The sequence below is a fragment of the Henckelia pumila genome, chromosome 4 (genome assembly GCF_033568475.1).
Source record: "Henckelia pumila isolate YLH828 chromosome 4, ASM3356847v2, whole genome shotgun sequence".
NCBI lineage: Eukaryota > Viridiplantae > Streptophyta > Magnoliopsida > Lamiales > Gesneriaceae > Henckelia > Henckelia pumila.
The window spans coordinates 22,231,928-22,252,124 of NC_133123.1; the positions used below are offsets into that span (position 1 = coordinate 22,231,928).

At 34.9% G+C, this 20,197-nt stretch overlaps 1 protein-coding gene across 2 annotated transcripts; it reads left to right on the plus strand.

Annotated features, from left to right (window-relative positions):
• Positions 1-1,466: 1,466 nt before the first annotated feature.
• Positions 1,467-19,090, plus strand: LOC140864157 (DNA-directed RNA polymerase IV subunit 1). 2 transcript variants are annotated; one of them, XM_073268109.1, is made up of 19 exons: positions 1,467-1,833; positions 6,888-6,994; positions 7,410-7,533; positions 7,648-7,769; positions 8,569-8,622; positions 8,693-8,905; positions 10,263-10,400; positions 10,523-10,618; positions 10,717-12,642; positions 13,107-13,276; positions 13,397-13,463; positions 13,534-13,652; positions 14,775-14,953; positions 15,638-15,879; positions 15,951-16,124; positions 16,229-16,366; positions 16,700-16,938; positions 17,640-17,751; positions 18,438-19,090. In XM_073268109.1, the coding sequence occupies exons 2-19, from the start codon at positions 6,908-6,910 to the stop codon at positions 18,603-18,605; spliced, it is 4,368 nt and encodes a 1,455-aa protein (XP_073124210.1). In that variant the 5' UTR covers positions 1,467-1,833; positions 6,888-6,907; the 3' UTR covers positions 18,606-19,090. The 2 variants fall into 2 exon arrangements, with proteins under 2 accessions (XP_073124210.1, XP_073124211.1); XM_073268110.1 differs by lacking the exons at positions 1,467-1,833; positions 6,888-6,994; positions 7,410-7,533 and having other exon boundaries at positions 7,702-7,774.
• The last annotated feature ends 1,107 nt before the right edge of the window (positions 19,091-20,197 follow it).

The following is a 20,197-nucleotide window of genomic DNA, read 5'->3' on the forward strand; positions in this document are numbered from 1 at the left end:
CTTAAGATCCTAAGGCTTGTATATGTTCAAGAAGTTTTGGATGTTTGAAACGTCGTGCTCCAAGAACTCCAAAAGAATATTTCAATCATATACATTCTTCTTTACGAAATGTGATTGAAAGAAGTTTTGGATGTTTGAAACGTCTTTTTTTTCTTTTTTAAGGGACCCATGAATAATTATAGTTTAAAGAACCAAACATACTTCGTAATTGCTTGTTGTGTTACACAATTTTATTAAAGAAGTTGAATTGAAAAATGATATTATTCGTGAGTTTGTAAATGAAGATTTACAAGTGGAGCAAGAAGGCGAAAATGAAGACAATGCTGAAAATCAAAACAGATTGGAAGAAATTGACACATCAGATGGTGCCATCTTTCAATGGAATAATCGTCGAATTACTATGACAACTGAAATGTGGAATGCATCGAGATCAAGTCATTAAAAATTTTATTATTTAAAATTATGTCTTTTTTGTTTTCAACATTTTGATTGAGAATTTGTATGTTTTAATTTATATATATATATATATATACATATATTTAATGCACTTATAAATTAATTTTTTTTTTGCTTTCAACATTAAATGAAAATTTGTATGTTCTAAATTTTATAAATTCAATTGTGCACTAAATGAGAAAAAAGAAAAAGAAAATCAACCATAAGAATATAGAAAAAAAGAAAAAGAAAAAAAAAAGAAAAAAAACATCTCAATGGTAAACAATAAAAAAAGAGGAAAAATAAAATTAATATTAAAATTTTTTTAGAAAATAATTGTCCAAACACATTTTTAATTATTTTTAATTTTAAAATTGTTTTTATAAAACTGTTGTCCAAACATCTTTTTAACTATAAAAAACTTTTTATAAAATAGTTGTTCAAACATCTTTTTTAACTATAAAAATCTTTTTATAAAATAATAGTCCAAACACGTATTTATTCTAAAAAAAACTTTGAAAATATTTTATAAAAAAATTTTAAAAAACAATTTTGTAAGAATATTTTTAAAATTGTTGTCCAAACGAAACCCATAATTTTTATTATGAATTCATTCAAATCCTACAAAAGGAAAATTTTAATTAATAAAAGTAATTATTACTCAATCTATAAAATAAAATCTTAAAAAGGAAAAATTTATTAGAAAATCCTGCCTCTCTCAATTATATAGATATATTTTTATTTTATATGTTATCCCAAATATATGGATAAGTTTTTATACCCAGCCGAACCTCTTTTTCTTGTTTTATCAATAATATAATCATATTAACCATTAACTATAATAACAACTTTTAAAAAATGAAAAGAATGGATAAAGAAAATATAAAATAAAATTTATGATATATAGTTTTGTGAAACAAATATTTTATTTGAATTTTATCTGACAAATAAAAATCCGTAAAATCATGTCAGAGATCATGAACGTACTATTTTCCCAAAAGACAGAAACGACTACAAGCTGATCCTGAGACGCGACTCTTGGCCTTCTCTCTTCCTCGGGAAACGACAACCAATTCTTTGCCCTCGATTTTCAACAATATTTACACATTTGTCTTCACGTGTTTAGTTTTTTAACCCTCTCTCTCCCTTAAACCCATGTAGATTCCCTCCTCACAATACAAATACCCTGCAATCTCTCTGCCTCAGCGGTACGCCATTAATGCAAGAGCTTCCCATTCACGCCATTAACACCCACGGCTTTATCTCCATCTCTGTTTCATACAGGGTGTGATTGCGAAAATCCGGGGAGTGTGTTGGAGAGGGAAAAAGGAAGTTTTTGTTTTTCCAAGGAGGCGAGGGGAAAAATCGTGATCTTTTCAAGTTTTTTCTAGTGTATTGGTAAGATGGGATTTTATGGATTGATTGTGCTTTATTGATGATGGGTTTACGGTTCATGGATTTTATGTTGTGATGATGATTTTTTTTTCTTCTATCTGTGTTTGCTTTTCTTGGTTTGCCTGATCATCTGCACTTTTTGGGTTAATGTGCGTATTTCTTGACATCCAGTAGAAAAAGCAGTCTTTTTTTGTTTTCCCCTTTTTGTGACAAAGGAGCAGTCTTGACGGGTTCGCATGCCATTGATTGATTTTCGGACGTGGATTGGTTCGCTAGTTTTTTCTGGAAATTTCAAGCAGTTATGTGCTATCTAGTTAAAATGTGGATTTTTAGTTCTTGATCAGGATTGCTGATGCCATTTGTCTATGGCACAACCAGCTCTGATTTCCGTCTCTTGTTTACAGTTGTGAAAGAGTTTTACCTTATTCAATTGTGTGAGTTTGGCTACGGAAGTTATATCTAAAGAAACACTTAAATAATCCAGCCTTTTTAAGTTTTTTTTATTAAAAGAAGCCTAAGAAGTTTTGATTGTTCGGATTAGTGTTGAAATTTTGTTTTGTTTTGTTTTTTAAATAATTTTTAAATACAAGCAGAAGGGAAAAAAAGCCAGAAATTCGAGTTTCTAAAAAAATCACTTTTTTTTCTTTTATCTTTTTTTAAAAACAATTTTTATAAGCAAACTAGATATTTGTTTTAAAATAATTTTTTTTAAGACAGTGGTTTTGCTCCGGTGGCTTCTCCAACCAAATGCACTCTAAGTGACTGATGGATTAATGTAGCTTGACCATTAGATTCATATTAAATTTGAGCTTAAATTTGAATAATAATTCAAGCCAAATTGGAAAACAAAATAGCTTGTTTATCAAGTTTTTATCATTATTAAAAAATAAAAAATAAAAAATTTTGCTCTTGAGCTCAAATTTAAATTAATTAATAATATTTTAATTGATTCAGTTTGTTTGTACGTTTAGTATCAATAATGACCAAATTTGTGATTTGAGGGAGAAAACTGGTGAAATTTCTTCATTTTGTCCTTCTCCTCATGGGTTGCTCTTTTTATCATCTCTTTATTTGTCTGTTTGTTTGATGGTGATTAATGTCTTTGTTTGATTGCTGTCTCTGCTGAGGCGTGACTCGTGAGAGTATCGATTAGCATTTGCAGAAGTTGGTGCAGCAAGCTCAAAGAACCCATGACCTCTCCCAAATGAAGAAAGGATTATCATCACTTCAATCAAACAGTTGATTGTATCCCGTATTACTTGAAACATTGATAATTTTCAAGTTGTTTGCTGTAAAAGTCAGGTCATCTGCATGCTTGGCTGCTAGCCTCACTTTTACCCTTTTGAAAACCTTTCTTGATATTAAATGTCAGAGTAAAGCTCTAAGTGCTTGTGTCAGTACATAGAATCATCAATCATTTCAGTGTTATTATTTTGTCTCCCATTCCCTTCCCTAATTTCCTGTGACCGCTGAAGATTAATTTCGTCCTCAAACTTTTCTTTTGACTCCAAAGAGATGGTCGCAGAGCTGATATCTTGTCAATTCTTTAGAGCAGATAGTTCAACCAATGTCCCTTTTTGTATCAAATGACAGTATATGCATGAAGATCTTCGAATTGGCCTATGGATGTAACAATGTTTTGCTGTTCACTCTTACAATCATGATTTCAGAGCTGGAATCTCGCTTGTTCTTCCATTATTGACCCTTCATGTGCGATGTCCTTGTCGTAAATGTCTGGCAATCTAGAGGTCATGTTTGTACTCTAGAGAAGCTTTATCCCATCAACTTTGAGAGGCTGTAACATTGATGCCACAACCATGAAGCATTGGAAACCTCAGACTTCCACAGTGGAAATTAAAATGTTATGTGTTTAATTTGAGCAATCATATAGTTAATATTAGATTTTGCAAGCATGATCACCTAAATGAACGTTATAATTCTTTTCTTCTCCGTGCTCAAAAGATTTTCTTCTGTATGAGGAAAATATGAGACATTTACATGTATCCTTAACTTCTTGTCTACTCCGGTGGCCCTCGACTTTTGATATCTATACCCACTATCTCGTTCACCACGGCATTCTTCATTTTAATAATTATCTTTTAATTCCTTTTCTGTCTATCCATATTTATGTTTACAAATTTACGGTCATCTGGATTTTAAATTCTATGCCGTCAATCCTTTTCTCATTGATATCGAGGTTCTGACTATCATTTTGACCTTTCCCTACACCAATCCAAATTCATTCTGATGTTGTTGTCTGTTGTTTGTAGCCCAAAATTTTCATGATTAAGGTGCTGAAACACTTTGTTTCTTCAGCGAAAGCAAACACTAACAGTTAAAGCAGACAAACTCTTTGTTTCCTTGCTGGAAAAACAGTAGAATAAGGAGTTCCATAAAGCTATGCATAACTCCTCAACCGGTACATGATTTAATTTTTTATACTTAGGAGTGCTGCTCATCCACCATCCGGTTGCCGGTGGATTGAGATCTTACATATTCTTTGAGTCATCCATATTTAATTGCTTGCGCTCATTGAGAACTCTGGCTCTTAACGTTTTGCGAAGGTTCCTGCTCTATTTCCCCTTTGATTCCCACGCTTCACAGATTTCTCTTTCCCGAGTTGCGAACTGCTGCAACTACTACTTTTACACCAATGTTGCCGCAGCTGTATTCGTAATTCGTCTCTGCCAACAAAATTTCATAATCACCAATTCCGAGAATTTTCCATAATTTCTGATAAGAAAAGATATTAAAAAATTAAAGGTAAAGTGCACTTAAACATAGTACATCATTGTTATGTTTTTTTAAATGGCACAATCATCATTTCATCTAACAAAGTCAAAAGTTTCTTAACATGATTCATGCATTGGGATCCGCCACCCATCAAAATTGTCTACCTTGATTTTAGATTACCAAATATTAGTGTTTGCAATAACATGAGTGTTGCTATGTTGGATTTGGTCCAACAGTGCCATCATGTCGTCATCGTCCATAATTAAATAAATGTGTGCTGGGCATATTGTGCCTTGTGTGCTAATATGGACATGCAAGCCAATGAGTATGCTTCAGCTTAGCATAACAAGTATCGTATGCAACTAGCATCTAAGCTACCACTTGGTTAATGAGATGTGATAACTTAGATATATTTAATTAAAGTGACAATGAAATGGAAGATGTGCATATGAGGAAGGTGATAAAATTTATATTGTTCGATATGATTTTAAGTTCGAGGATAAAATTGGTAGTAGTTTCAAATCGGGCTCGCGGGGCTGGCCGGCCGGCCAACTATTTTGGCAGGTTGGATTGGAAAATTGTCAACCCAGCCCACCGATTTTATGTGGCGAGTCTAGCAGGATTTGATAGCTCTTAGCCGTTAGATTAGGTGGGGTGGGCCTGTCTTGTGGGCCTAGTCTATTTTGTCAGCTCTAAAAATTGGTTGCTATCTATGTTTTGTCCAAAATACCCTTTCAGATGTCCCATTGCATATTTGTTCTTTCCTCATTATGCACCACATAATTAAAGCCAAGCACTCTTTCCCATCTGGTTGCTATCTGTAAGGAAATTTTATTTGCAAGCAAGGAAAGATTTACACAATGTGGTCATTGCATACACGGTGACCAAGGTTAAGCATTCCTACAATTGTTGAACATGTTGAGTGAACGAACAATACACTGTCATCTGGTAGTAATATTTCTCAAATATTTTTCGTGCTGAAACAAATCCCAAATCGATGGCTCGAACATAAAATATCACAACCAATGATCTTGTATTCAATAGCATCTGCGAAGGGTCCGTAATGGTGTCGAAATGTGATTTATAGGCTAAAGAATTTTTTGGCCTAGAATTGCATTACAAAACCAAAAATACTCCAATATCTTGTTAAATTACCTCGGTCATGTTGATGAAATTTTTCTTCGCCCTTACGCTTGCCGTCAACCCAAAAGTAATTTTGGGAGGATGAAGTCTCATGGAACAAAAAATGTTTCTGTGACCTGGGCTACAACTTAAAAGGCTTATGAAGGGCAACTTCGTAAGTGCAAAACATTTGTCGTATACAGTCCAACATTACATTAATTATTATATTACATTAATTATTACAACGATTACCAGTTGGTTGAGTTCTTGCTAACCTAAGTGCATTATCCTCGGGGTAGTCCAGTGACCAACATCGCACATTTTCTTGTTGCGATTCGTGTGTTTGGACCAATGATGATCATTGAATATGCAGCGGAGGATAATATTCCCTCCATAGCATTTCATTGACCTGACGAGGGATGTCTCTGCCATGAATAGAAAGGTATTGATTGAGTTTGCTCATGCTTTTCCTAGTTGGTAAAGGCTGGGGGTTGCCAGTGGGTTCCATCTAACGTACCAAACAAAGGACGAGGGTGAGAAATCGACAATTCTTCACTTATCCAGGGCATCAGACGGTGGTTGAATGTTATGCGGACAATTTAGATTTGCCAATAAAATTCTCCGGGTTCTCTTGAGAAATTTATATTCGTGTCGGTACTGAAATTAGGATAAGCTTTGTTCATCTCTGTTGGGGCTTCTGAATTTCATTTCGGTGATGTTATATAGTTAATAGAATCTTTTTCCTTAAACTCTTCTATTTAGAAGATAGAAGACGTGTTGTTTTACCATTTCTATCATATCCTTGTACTATGTTTAATTGTGCGTTTAATAGAAATATCAGTGATTTTTGGAAGGAATTTTTTTTACTGATTGCTGTTTTGTTTTTTTATTAATTGAGAACTTGCAATTAAAATTTCCAAGAAGTTCAGCATCAACTTTAATTTTCTATGCTATTAGTTTAGGATAATTATGTTTTAAGTAATCCTTTTTCTTCTACCTGTCATAAACATCTCTGAACTGCTTGTCTTAAGATTCTGTCTCATGAGATGTTTAAGCCTTCATGCAGGCTTTTTCTTGATTCACCTTTGAAATGAGTCAAGTTTGAATAGACGTGGCACTGCAAAGCAACTTGTCTGTTTACAATGTTTTTTTCCTCACCAGTTATTTTTTCTCGAGTAACAAACTTTTTTTTCCCATTCCAGAAGTATTAGTTGGAGCTTCAATGGATAGTGACTCGTATATAGATCAGCAAGTTACATCAGGCTGCCTGAAAGGAATACTTTTCAATATTTTATCCGAGGAAGATGCCGTAAGTGTTAATATTCGCTTTATCTTCTCTGTGCTGATCTTGTGATTGACATGCAACAATCTAGGAGCTACTATATTATTGCTTCTTCTTGTTTGGAGACGATGATTGCTATGTTGTCTTTAGTTTGTGATCGTATTACTTCTTTTTCACTTGATTAAAACAAACTTTTACTTTGCACACTTGACCTTTCCTCTTGATATTTTCATTCGTAGTAGGCTTTCTGTTGATTCATTTTAGTTTGTCTATAACACTGTTTTTCAGAATTCTACTGTATCCTGAATCATGGTTAGCCCTGCTAAGTTGTGCATTTGACTTGGTGTATTTGTTTATTGACACAAAACCAAATATGTCTGCAATGTTTCTTGAAGTAATTTTCTTTGAAGTTTTTAATGTTTATAACCATCTGCATTTCTAGGGGAAAATATCGACCATGGTTGTTGGAACTGTTCATGAAGTGTCGGATCCTGCATTGGGAGTGCCCAACCGGCACAATAGTGAATGCCTTACATGTGGCTCTAAAGTAGCCAAGGAATGTGAAGGTAAATTGGAGAATAAGAATAAAAAAATCAACCTTTTTCTCTTTCTTTCTCTTATCCTAAACTTTGGAGATTTGTTGGATCTTATCTTCATGACTTCTTAACATACTTTTGCAGGACATTTTGGTCTTATCAACTTTCCTTTTACAATCCTGAATCCATATTTCATGTCTGAAATTGCACAAATTCTAAATAAAATTTGCCCCGGATGTAAATCTTTGCGGCACGATAAGGTCAAGGTCAGGTATTGATTCTCATGTGTTGAGACTTTTATTTGCCAGCATATATTGAAAACTAGATTTGCATGCATATACTTATACTTTTTGTGGTTTATTAGTCATGTGCTTGCATATCTTGCAGCCTCTAGCATGTGAAATCGTTGGTGCTAATTTTACATTCACGAAGGATGCTCGTTAGCCTAAGGATTTCCCAATGTGTTACTTTGTATTATGTTGTTTTTGTTATGATAACAATGAAAATTTGGTAACTGTGATGTCTGTTGTTTTTTGTTTAACTTCTGCTGTTTCAAGATAAATCTACTAGGAAAGAAAATAAATTCATCATTTTGGTATTTGCATGATTAATATTACTTGTTCTTGACTGGAGATTTCTTCAGTCATTAAGGGGGCATGTTTTAATCGGATTTTCTGGTATATTATTTTGGTTTTGCTCTGATATCCATCCTTTTTCAACTCAGTGAATCCTTTTTGAGATTAAAAACAATCATTACTGTGCAATGTAAGACCAATCGTGCATCTGATATGTTCCAAGGAATGGAGGAAAAAAATTGACTATCAATATGCTTTTTGGTCTTGTAATATTACTTAAGAGTTATTTATGCGTTTGATGTGTGTGGGTTTATTAGCATCGTTTAACAACCAATATTCACTCAGTTGTGTTTTTGAAGATCGCCAAACTCCTAACATCTGTCCTTCATCAGCAATTGTTTGTTGCACTATCTGTTGAATGCTCTTTTCCTAATTTTTTTAATGTTTAATGATACTGAGTTTCCTTCATTCTTGTCTTTGCATGCAACAGAAAAATGATTTTGCTTCAAGTCATCAACCACCAGACAAATGCAAATATTGTGCTGTAAGTGCATTTGGCTGTTATTATCACCTAGCCGCATGATCATTACCAACTTATTTCCGTCTAATAACAGAAAAGCTCAAAAGGAATTTATCCAAAAATGGTATTTAAAGTATCCTCCAAGGATGTGTTTGCAAAAACTGCAATTATTGCCGAAGTGAACGATAAACTGGGGAATACGAGCTCTTTCAAGGGTCTGCCTTTCGATTACTGGGATATATTACCTAAAGATTCAACCCAAGAACAAGTCTTGCAACCGAACAGAAGGGTTCTATCACCTGCCCAGGTAACACATCCTGTTATCCTAAGAGTTTAAGAATATTTATAATTTTTATGCTATATCCTTCATTTACATTGGCAATTTTTCTTTAAGAGAGTCCCATCTTTCCTCTTACCCTCCAGTTCCTAGTGTTGCACATCTATTTACTGCCTTGGAGATTTGTCATCTCTGGCACCTGCAATAGTTTCCCCGTGTCCATTTCCTTTAATGTCAACTCGACCAGGAACATTATGTCTGGACTTTTCGAGGCTCAATGCATTTATTATTTGTTGGGCTATAATATAATTTCTTGGAAGTGCTGTAGTCTTTTCCATTCTTCGAATTCTAACTAAGATATTGAGCACTTTGTGTTGAAAAACATGATTAACGGATGTGCCATATAAATGTTGTATGAATGCTAAAACTTTTGGAATTGAGTTCTAAACATAGAATTAATAAGTAGTAAGATTTTGATGACCAAAAGTTGGACATTCTTTCAGCTTGATAGGGTATTTTTTTCACGATTGATTGTGGGCATCAATTTTTCAACCCTTGCTCACGTTGACCAATCTTTGCAAAAGGGATGGTAAAGGGACAATAGATGGCAGAAAATTGTGGCTATAGCAAAACATTAGCAGGATGAACTCATGGATACCTCTGCAGATGTGCCTTTTATGCTAAAATGCCTGTGAGAGAAAATCCGTGTGTGTTTATTACTCAAATCAAATAGTTTATGAATACAATCCAACTCATAATAATAATAAGTATTAAAATACACTTAACTGAACACCCCCAGAGGTCGGAGAATATGTATCACCTCCTCCTAGCTTTTACGGACATTAAATTTTATGCACATTTAATGCCCTCATAAATCTATCATCAATTTAATTTCTTTATTTTTTATTTGATGAGCAAGTAGTTTGCTCCTAGCCTTTTCCTGCATAAGGGGATATAACTGCAATATTTGTGCTTTTGTGGAGATTTAATTTTGTGATGTGGATTGCTGCCCCATAAACACTTCACAATTCACGAGTTGAGACAAAACAAGTAAACAACTGATTTCCTGTGATGTTCGTCACTCAAAATGAATTCCCATGTAGCGTCCCTATGGCGCTGTATGCATAATGTTCTCCTTATTTTCAAGTAGGATCTAGCTTACTCACCATCTATATAAACCACGGTTTTAAGTTTTGCATAGCAACCCACCCCATGTCATGTAAGCTGTTAAAACATTTTAGGATTTGGTTGATTGCTTCTCGGTTACGTTAGAATTGGGCCAAGAAATTGATTAACAGCTTGTTCAGTAATTGAGAAAAAAGATGATAAACACTCCCTCAAACTATTGCTAACCAGTCTGATGCTTGTGTTTATTTTTATCATTTAGATTTACAGTATGTTGAAAGATGTTCGCCCGAGGATCCTTGAAGCACTTCTCAAAAGGAAAAATTCAATCTTTCTCAACTTCTTACTTGTCACTCCAAATAGTCACCGTGTGAGGGAATTTGGGCAGCACATAACTCAAGTAAGTTACATGGCTGTTGTTATTCTTGTCTTTTGTGTCACAATAGTAGATTGGATGGGATTTTAATATGTCTATATCTAACTGAATGCAAAATTATTACTTTTTTACTTGACTGAGTCCAGGATGAAACTACAGCTATGTACAGAAAGCTTATTGATTTTAGAGGCACACCCAATGAATTAAGTGCTCGTGTTCTGGACCGATATAAAATTTCCAAGGCAAGCAAACAAATAAAATTTTCTTCTTCTGTGTCTTCTTTTCCTTCATAGACCTTATCCGAGAGAGAATACTTTTGTTAATACTTCCCTTATTGCAGTTGCGCGCCGAAAAATTGTCAACTAGACAACAAATATATGCTGAATTATCCTCCAGAAATGATTCTGCAGCTGATTTTTCTGGGTTAAAACATGTAAAAGAATTATTACTTGGAAAACGAACAGATCATTCTTTCCGGTTGGTGGTTGTAGGTGATCCTAGGATTAAAGTGGATGAAATTGGTGTACCAATTCAAATTGCAGAAAATGTGCTGATCAAGGACCATATAAATCTGCGGAACTGGGATAAGCTAGAACCTGTCTGTGACTTGAGGTTTTTTCTAAAAGGAGAGTTGTCTGTAATTAGAAACAACACACTAAAGTTCATCAGATCTAAGGAACTGTTGCAGGTCGGGGATACTGTGAGCAGGCCATTAATGGATGGAGATATTATATTGATTAATAGGCCTCCATCGATCCACCAGCACTCTCTTATTGCGTTATCTGTCAAAGTACTTCCAATTAACTCTGTTCTCTCCATTAACCCTCTTATATGTTCTCCACTTCGAGGTGATTTTGATGGAGACTGTCTTCATGGTTATGCTCCGCAATCAGTGGAGTCTAGAGTTGAGCTTACTGAGCTTGTGGCTTTGAACAAACAGCTGGTGAATGGACAGAGTGGTCAGAACCTCTTGTCGCTAAGTCATGATAGTTTATCTGCTGCTTATTTGATCTTGGAAGATGGAGTTCTCCTGAGTAAGCATGAAATGCAGCAGCTACAAATGTCCTGTTCTTGTCTGCCGCAGTTACCAACTATAGTCAAGTCTTCATCAGACACTAGTTTATGGACTGGAAAACAGCTGTTTAGCCTGCTGTTGCCAAGGGATTTTGAGTTTGATTTTGCATCTGATGGTGTACATGTTACTCAAGGAGAGCTTGTAACATCCTCCCATGGATCATCTTGGTTACGAGATAGTAGGGAAAACTTCTTCCAATGTCTTCTTCGTCATTGTGGGGAAGAAACTCTTGACTTTCTGGCTGCTGCTCAGGAAGTTCTTTGTGAGTGGCTGTCTACAAGGGGACTAAGTGTTTCGTTGTTAGACCTTTGTCTTACATCTGATCCCCAGTCTCAGAACAACATATTGGATGATATTTCTTCAGGTCTGCAAGAAGCAGAAGAGCTGTCTTACATCAGCTCTTTAATGGTGGATTGCAACCAAAAATTTCTCATCGAGAGCTCTAAGGACAGTGGGAAGATTTTGGATTTTCAGAAGGAACACATTCATGTTGCACAGCAGAAGTCTGAAGCATTTAGCCAAGCTTCTATTTCTGCTTTCAAGAAAGTCTTTAGGGACATTCAGAATCTTGTCTATCACTATGTAGATGATAACAATTCATTCATAGCTATGCTGAAGGCTGGTAGCAAGGGTAATCTGCAAAAACTAGTACAGCATAGCATGTGTCTGGGATTACAACATTCATTGGTTCCATTGTCTTTTCCAATACCCTATCATCTGTCTTGTACTTCGTGGAACAACCAGAAGAGACATTCTGACGTCACTGAATCTCACGGTGCCAAGGAATTGTCGCACTCGTACTTCCCATTTACTGTGGTTGCTAATTCTTTTCTATCAGGCTTAAATCCCTTGGAATGTTTTGTACTTTCTTTGACAACCCGTGATAGTTCTTTCAGTGGTCATGCTGATGTTTCTGGGACTTTAACCAGGAAGCTTATGTTTTTCATGCGCGATGTAGTCTCTGCGTATGATGGAACTGTCAGAAATTGTTATGGGAATCAAATTGTTCAGTTTTCTTATTGCACCGAAGATGTCACAACGGCTCCCAAAGATGTCCATGATACCTCAAATGTTGGGGTAGGTGGGCATCCTGTTGGTGCATTGGCTGCTTGCGCCATTTCAGAGGCTGCATACAGTGCTTTAGATCAGCCTGTCAGTTTATTAGGGCCATCACCGTTGCTAGCAATAAAGGTACACTTCTTGTCTCTTGTGGTATGGCCTCTGAAATTATTGCTGCTTTTTATTGCTTGATTGTTTTTAGGCTGAACATGTACTGGTAATCTGAAGTTTCTACGCCTCTGGACAACTTAACGTCATGGACTTCTACAGCTTTCTTTTGTAGCTAATGAAACTGTAAATGATGTCATTGAATTGTGCAGTCTTTTCACCTACTTGAAATTTAGTCTTTCAAATCACCATCCTTCAAGTAATCGTGGCACGGAATACCATCATTTTACAATTTTAGCTATGAACCATGGTTCACATCCTTCAACACCCAGTTAATAATTCATTTGCATAGTTTCTCTGTTCTTTAATTTGTTAAGTAATCTTGTCTCTAGTGGTATGGACATAATCAGAATTGTAGAATGTAAAATGGTTGTGTAGGCTTTGTTTTAAAATTTGACAGAATTTCTTACAATTATTTGAACACGCAGAAAGTTTTTGAATGTGGAGTAAAGAAGAGTGTTGGCAATAAAAGCGCATCACTATTTATGTCGAGAAGACTTGGAAGATGGGTTAATGGTTATGAATATGGAGCTCTAGAAGTCAAGAATCATTTGGAAAGACTGTATTTTTCGGACATAGTTCAAGAAGTTAGAATATGGTGAGTTTTCTACCGTCTTTTTTTACATGCCCCTCTTTTTAATTTTTCCTCTTGGTGATAATGTTTTGTAAGAATTGGATTGGATATTTAATGCCTAATTATGGCCACCACCTGTACCAGTCTCTCCCCGCTGACAAATTGCAGTACTAATGCTAGTCCATGGGTTTGCCATTTTCTAATAAATAAGGTAATACCTGAACTCAATTATTTCTTATCTGGTATCTGTTACTTTAGTTTGACTCTCGCCATTCATCCAGGAAATTGTCGAGAAGAGACGGGTGAGATTGCATTCTGTTGTAGATGCTCTTTATATGCAATGTTACGCTGTTGAAGCAAAACCGAAAGAGAATCTACCCAACTTGCGGATAGTTTGTAAGTAAGTTTCGTTTCGTACCAGGGCTGTCCATGTGTCCTGCTTACTGTAATGAAATTGTGTGAAGAGGTGGAGAAAAAAAAATCTGTATCCACACCATTATTGTAGCTCTTACAATATGTTTCTTCCTACTGTGAAACGGCTTATTCTCCTCAGTATTTCATCTAACGTGTTTATACAGTTAATGTTAAAAGAGTTATTTTCAATAAAAGCTGCAGGACGAGAATGTTATCTTACAAATTTCAAAACGAAAAGTCCAGATTTCTTCACTTTTTGGTTGCAAAAAAGTTCACTTTCACTTGAACTGATGTTAACTTTGATATTAGTAGAAAATCTATCATTTTTCAACTCAAGTTCAACGTGCATCCCAACTTCTTGGAACTTCGTTTTAAGAAATAAATTTTATTTGATACAGCCACAAGATTAAAATTCAAAATCACAGATAAAAAGAGACTGGAAATACTCAACACCGAATTCAACACTTTGGAGTTGAGATTGAAACGGCCTGTTGTATTAAACTTGGAGCAAACTCCAACTTCTGTGAGTAGATAGTGGCAAGTGTAGAAGGAGCTTCAAGTATATTATGATACTGATTTTTGGCATTTGCTATGAATCACTTCTCAACCTCTGCAGAAAACTTGTGTTTTTTTATAAAGAAACTCACCTATGTTCCATTGGGAGGTTTCTATGACTCTGTAGTCCTGCTATTTACATAACTACTAATTTATATATGCTCTGTGCTCGCAGTTCTGATGTCCTCCCTTAGACAGCATCCTCTTTTCCTAATTTGTATATTATATTATAAATATAATATGAGCAAATGATAAATGAGAGGAACACATAAGATCCTTTGCATCCTTGCTGTATCTGTATTAGTTTTGTGCACAGTGCCAAAAGTATCTGGACTCTCGTACTGAATTCCACATGACAAGGAGTATGACTAACAATTTGTAGGGAAGAACTGTAGCACTGATTAAAATTCAAGCCGGATGATCTTTTTATTTTTTCTGAAGTGGTTATTCTTACGTTGGCAATTATGCATACTGAAAGGGCTCACCTTTGTATTTGCTCACCATTTTTCTTTCTGTCTCTTCAATTCTTCTGATCTTACTTTCTAACTGTCAGGGAGTGTTCTGATGCTGTTGCTCACTCAAAAAGTAACTCCAGAATCTGCATCTCAGTTGCATTGAGTGAAAGAAACGAAAAAAAGTCGCATGCGGTAGATGAAAAAAACAAGAATAAGTCAGACATGGAAATTCTTCGTGAATTATTGGTTCCAATGCTTCTTCAAACAGTTGTAAAAGGTTTCAACAAATATTATTGCTTCATTTTAGGAATCTAGACTTGGCATTCTCATTATGAAGATATATATATTCATTGTCTTATCATGATTATTTATTTTTTATTTCAATATAGTGTGGTAGGTTGATATGTGATTACTTGTGTGTCGTTCTCTGATATATATAGTTTATATTTCACAATTAGTATGCCCATATCATTGAGAATGATTTTAGGGATTGGAATTTGGTTCTCAATTAGCATTTTCCTAGATCTTGTATGGAGAATATAGTGGACCACTGGTCCACCTACCTATGTAATTATTATTAAGTTTTAATAATATATATGTTTCTTATAAAAAAAAAAAAAAATGATATTAGGCATTTTAGTTAAATGATGACTGTTACTTTGGGTGCACTTAGAGTACTTTGGATTTGGATTTCCTGACCTCTCAGTCACAGGACTCTGTTAAGGGTGGGAATATGATTGACAGATAGGAATTGGAGCTGAAAGAAATTGATAATGCTATGTTGAGGCCCCATGCCACACACTGAACTGGATATTAAATCTTGGGGAAATTTAAATTTTTATAATGACTATTCCATCAGTTCATATCCAAAAGGAGAATAGCGTAGCCATTTCAAACAAGATAAATCAATGCATCACTCTTGAGTATTCTAGTTTACCTTAATCATTGAAAACTTTGGCAGGGTTTCTTGACATCAAGAAGGTTGATATTTTATGGAAAGATGACCCCAAAGGCTTTTCAGGAGAACTTTTTCTGCGAGTTTCCATGTCTGAAAAGTGCGACAAAAATAAATTCTGGAGCATCCTGATGAACCATTCCCTTCGGATAAGAAATATAATTGACTGGGATCGGAGTCATCCAGATGACTTCCTCGATTACAGTGATGCCTACGGCTTAGACATCGTATGGCAGTATTTTGTCAATGTACGTATTTAATTTTCCTTCATACCATACAATTCATAACGCAGTGTCTAGTAACTCTTCTTAAATTGTAGAGTTTGAATTCTGCCATCGGTGACACCGACAAGTCCATCTTTCCTGAGCATCTGATTGTCACTGCCAATTGCCTGTCAGCAACCGGAAATTTTTTGCCCATAAACGCGAAAGGGTTAGCCCAGCAAAGGAAGGAAGCTGATGTTTATTCACCATTCACCCAAGCCTTCTTCTCGGTTCGTAGTTATTTGATATTTTCCACCATGGATTAACCGTTATCATTTCTCTTGTTCAACTAAATTAACATGGTGTTGCTTGTGCATGCTCGAATTAAGTACAGAATCCTAGTGAATGCTTCATTAAAGCAGCCAAGATGGGACAAGTGGATCGGCTACAAGGAAGCGTTGATGCATTGTCATGGGGACAAACTCCAACGATTGGAACTGGTTGCCAATTTGATATTGTATATAATGGCAAGGTAGATAATACATATTGATACTATGGGTAAACTGGGTGTATTGTTGGCAGCCATCACTTTATTTGTACCGACATTGTTCGAAAATGGTTGTGAAGAACATCTTACATAGAAATTTGGATCGAAGAAGATTATCGTACTAAATTTACTCAAAATGCTGCACTCACATCGAGTGTCCTTGCATTGCATTTGTCTACTCATAGAAAAAGATTGAGAGTTTTAGAAGGTTTATCAATCTGGCCACATTTTTCTTATTTCAAATCAGACAACATTTTCGTGGTAGTAGAATGTTATTATGTCCGTTTATTTGATTGCTTTTATGTTTTCATGAGTCAGGGACACGAACTTTCAGAACCTGCTGATGTCTACGGCCTATTGAGGGCCAATGTTGAAAACATCAACAAAAACGAGAAAATCAAGCTACCAGTGAAGCCCATGACAGAGGAATCTAATATCCAGCGCCTATGTTTTAGCACAAAACTACATAGGAGTTTGCCGAATGGAAAGTTCTCAGCACATTTCTCTGTGCATGAAATACAGAAAATTTCGCGATCATTGAAGCGTATACTGCACGAGTATGTGAAGCTTTTACTTACCATTTCTTTTTCTTACAATTGAGACTCATCTTTATGCCTTTCATACAGTGGTACTGAGGTTGCAAATACATCTTTAGTTTCTCTGTGTTTTACTCTTTCTATACACCTGCTAAATACTTGAACTGAAATTCGTATAAGCATAGTTGGAGAAGATAACTCAAGAAACTATTTTTCGTGATGCACGGTATGTTGAACAAAAAATAAAAAAATTAAAAGGTAAATGGGTGATGTTTGTTATAGATACACAATGAGCATCTATCTTTTTAGATAAGAAGTTTTAAGTGCAACCTAGTTGCATAGTATTTCATGAGTAGCCAGGCAAGGAATGAGCCAGAATTGTTTATAAAGTGAAATGAATATGATATCTTGATTAAGTACAAGTCCATGAATCTCAACTTTCTAGTCAGGTGGCTCTGATTGATTTATTCACAGCTCGAGGTATTTAAAAATGAACTGTTCATCATCATGACTTTTGTGCCAAATGTAGAAGCGCTTAAATAATGCTATTACAGTTTACAGATTATATGTATTTGTCAAGGATTATTCATGAATTAAAAAAAAATCCAAATACTATGACTGCTTCAAAATATCAAATTCCTTATATGAGTAAAGATCATCTCTATATGTTGTGTTTGTTAAATTTCCCCTCCAAGTTTTATATAAGTTTTCCTGTGTTTCAGGTATGCTATGGACCGTGAGCTAAGCGGAGAGGACAAGTTTACAGCTCTGAGGGCTCTACAGTTTCATCCACGATGGAAAGAGAAGATTGGAACAGGCGCTATGGAGATAAAGGTATGTCCTTTGGATACTTGTCTTAGAAGAGCAAATACGCTCTCTGAAGCTTCTTCCGATGAATTGACCAGTTATTTGTTCATGCTTGGTTGGTGGTTATTGCCATATAAAGAGATTACATGTGTAGTAATTACTGTATGCTAAAAGAATTACTCACAGACCATTCTCTCGCGACTTGTTGACCCTTCTAGAATTTGTGCAGAAGGGTTCAAGAGCTTGACATATTTCATTTGGAATATTCGGGAATTGAATCTGCAGGAGGCCTTCTGTTATTTTGTTTAAAGTATAAACTTAATCCAATTTTATTTTGTTAAGTTTTATTTTAGCTGGAAATCAAACATGGGAGGAACTAAAAAACGCATTATTTTTGGTTGCTTCTTTGTTTATACAGAGAGGCAGTATCGTGTAAAGAAATTTAGAGGTTGATGCTATCCTTTTCTTGATTGTTTGATTTTAATTAAAATCGCAATTCCAGTACCTCTGATGGTGCAGTAGAGCCAACAATATTGAATTAATACTCGCTTAATTGCAAACCTAATAATGTCTTTTTGAAATTTTTAGTGTAATTTTAATCGAAACACTAAGATTTGAATAGTTCCCTGACGAGTCTTTGCGTAATCTGGCCAACCCTTGTGGGGGTGGTTGTAAATAACACGTTCTTGGCTCATCTTCTCTTCATATCTCAGGTGGGTCGTCATCCAAAACATGAAGAATCCCGCTGCTTTGTACTGGTCCGCACAGATGGAACGGTGGAGGACTTCTCGTATCACAAATGCGTGCACCATGCTCTGAAACTAATCGCTCCTCAGAGGGCCAAGGCCTACGGCTCCAAATGGCTAAATGGAAAAACGTAAGCACCAATTGTTTTTGCAAGAGGGCATGATCAAAAAGCGCCCCATTGAACCACATTACTAGTAACATAACTTATATTTCGTTTTGCAAGAAGCCGGTATCAAAAAGCACCCCATTGAACTACATTACTAGTAGCATACTCTACTTATTGTCCCTTTTCTTTTGAATATATAAACTTATATACCCTTTGTAACTTGGATAGCCCAAGCTTCTTTTTGCTGCTTCCACTGAAGCTTGTTAGCCATAGCTGGGCTAATGAGATTTAGTGGAAGTAGCAACGGGAAAGCTTTTAAGGGCTATCCATCTTCAGGTTGTATCGTCGTCATTTTGTGTGGTTCTCGTTCGTTGTGTCATGGATTTTTTTTTAATCATTGATCTGTATCTGTTAAACTCGTCGCAATGATACATAGGTTCTGAGACCTTTTGGGGTGAAACTGCGAATTTGTATTCGTGCCAAGTATAAGAAAGATTGGTTTCGGTTTGATGTTGTGTTTGAAATATCTTGCTTTTCTTGAATAGACTGAAAAATCCTTGTAGTTCCCAGATCTTCTGCACCCAATATGGTATCAGTTGATTTAGTCGAGATGCGCAAGTTAAATCATTTCTCAAATCATAATCTTTATATCCAAATCAAATATTGCTCCGGAATGCGATGTTTAAGAAGATTTGGTTTATGTTGTTAATCGTTGAACACATACTTCATCAGTTATGTTTTTAAAAATAATTTCTGATTTTGAAAACAAAGACTTGTTATTTTATGTTTTAAAGATATGCTTCACATCTTTTGGCACGATTGTATATTTTTCATTTAAATTATTACTCATTCTGGAAAATATGTTTTGTTGTATTGTGGCACTATGTGCTAAATTTTAGAAGCCTGAAATACCATATATTTAAAAAAAATTTAGAACTTGGATTTTGATATAATTTTTGTTTGAATATACTCAATATAATATGTATGTTCTTGTTCAAACAAGAATTCAAGAACAATCTGGTATAAAAAAAAAGGTTTATACCTCTATGATGGTGGTGGTGGACGTTAATTTATGCTTTATCCAAAGATAAATTAATGTTTTAATTATTTCTAAATTGGAAAAACAAATATGAAAGATTATAGTTAAAACCGGTAAATAATAAATTTATCGAAATATGAAAAGAGTATTTTTATCCATTTGATAAAATGTCAAATGTAGTTGCTTTGAAAGGTTTTTTTTTTTTTGAGATTTACTTTGAAAGGTTGATATACCTGTGTTGGCTGTGTATATATATTTTTATTTTATTAAAAGCATGAGTTTTCATTGTTTGTTTTCCAAATTGTACGTATGTCTTGTATTTTGGTATTACTATGGTTATTTTTTTGTATTTGTCGGATATTTAACTTTGGCTTTTCTTCTTTTGTCGTTTTTCGTTGTGCAATTTAATCCGTAGTTACATCTTGTAGTAATGTGTCGTCCTAAATCACCTATTAGCTTTTTACTTAAGTATGTAATTAACTTAAACAGGTAAATATAATCAAATATATTTGCAAAAACTTTAATCAAGTACCAACTCGGTAATTTACAACCAGAATAAATTGAAAGCCCAAAACAATAAT

What these genes read in the sequence shown, in the direction of transcription:
- LOC140864157 (XM_073268109.1), top strand. Translation starts at nt 6,908, where the DNA reads ATGGATAGTGACTCGTATATAGATCAGCAAGTTACATCAGGCTGCCTG. An exon ending in AGTAGCCAAGGAATGTGAAG is followed by an intron (nt 7,534 to 7,647) that starts GTAAATTGGAGA and finishes ATACTTTTGCAG; the next exon opens with GACATTTTGGTCTTATCAAC. An exon ending in TCACCCAAGCCTTCTTCTCG is followed by an intron (nt 16,125 to 16,228) that starts GTTCGTAGTTAT and finishes AATTAAGTACAG; the next exon opens with AATCCTAGTGAATGCTTCAT.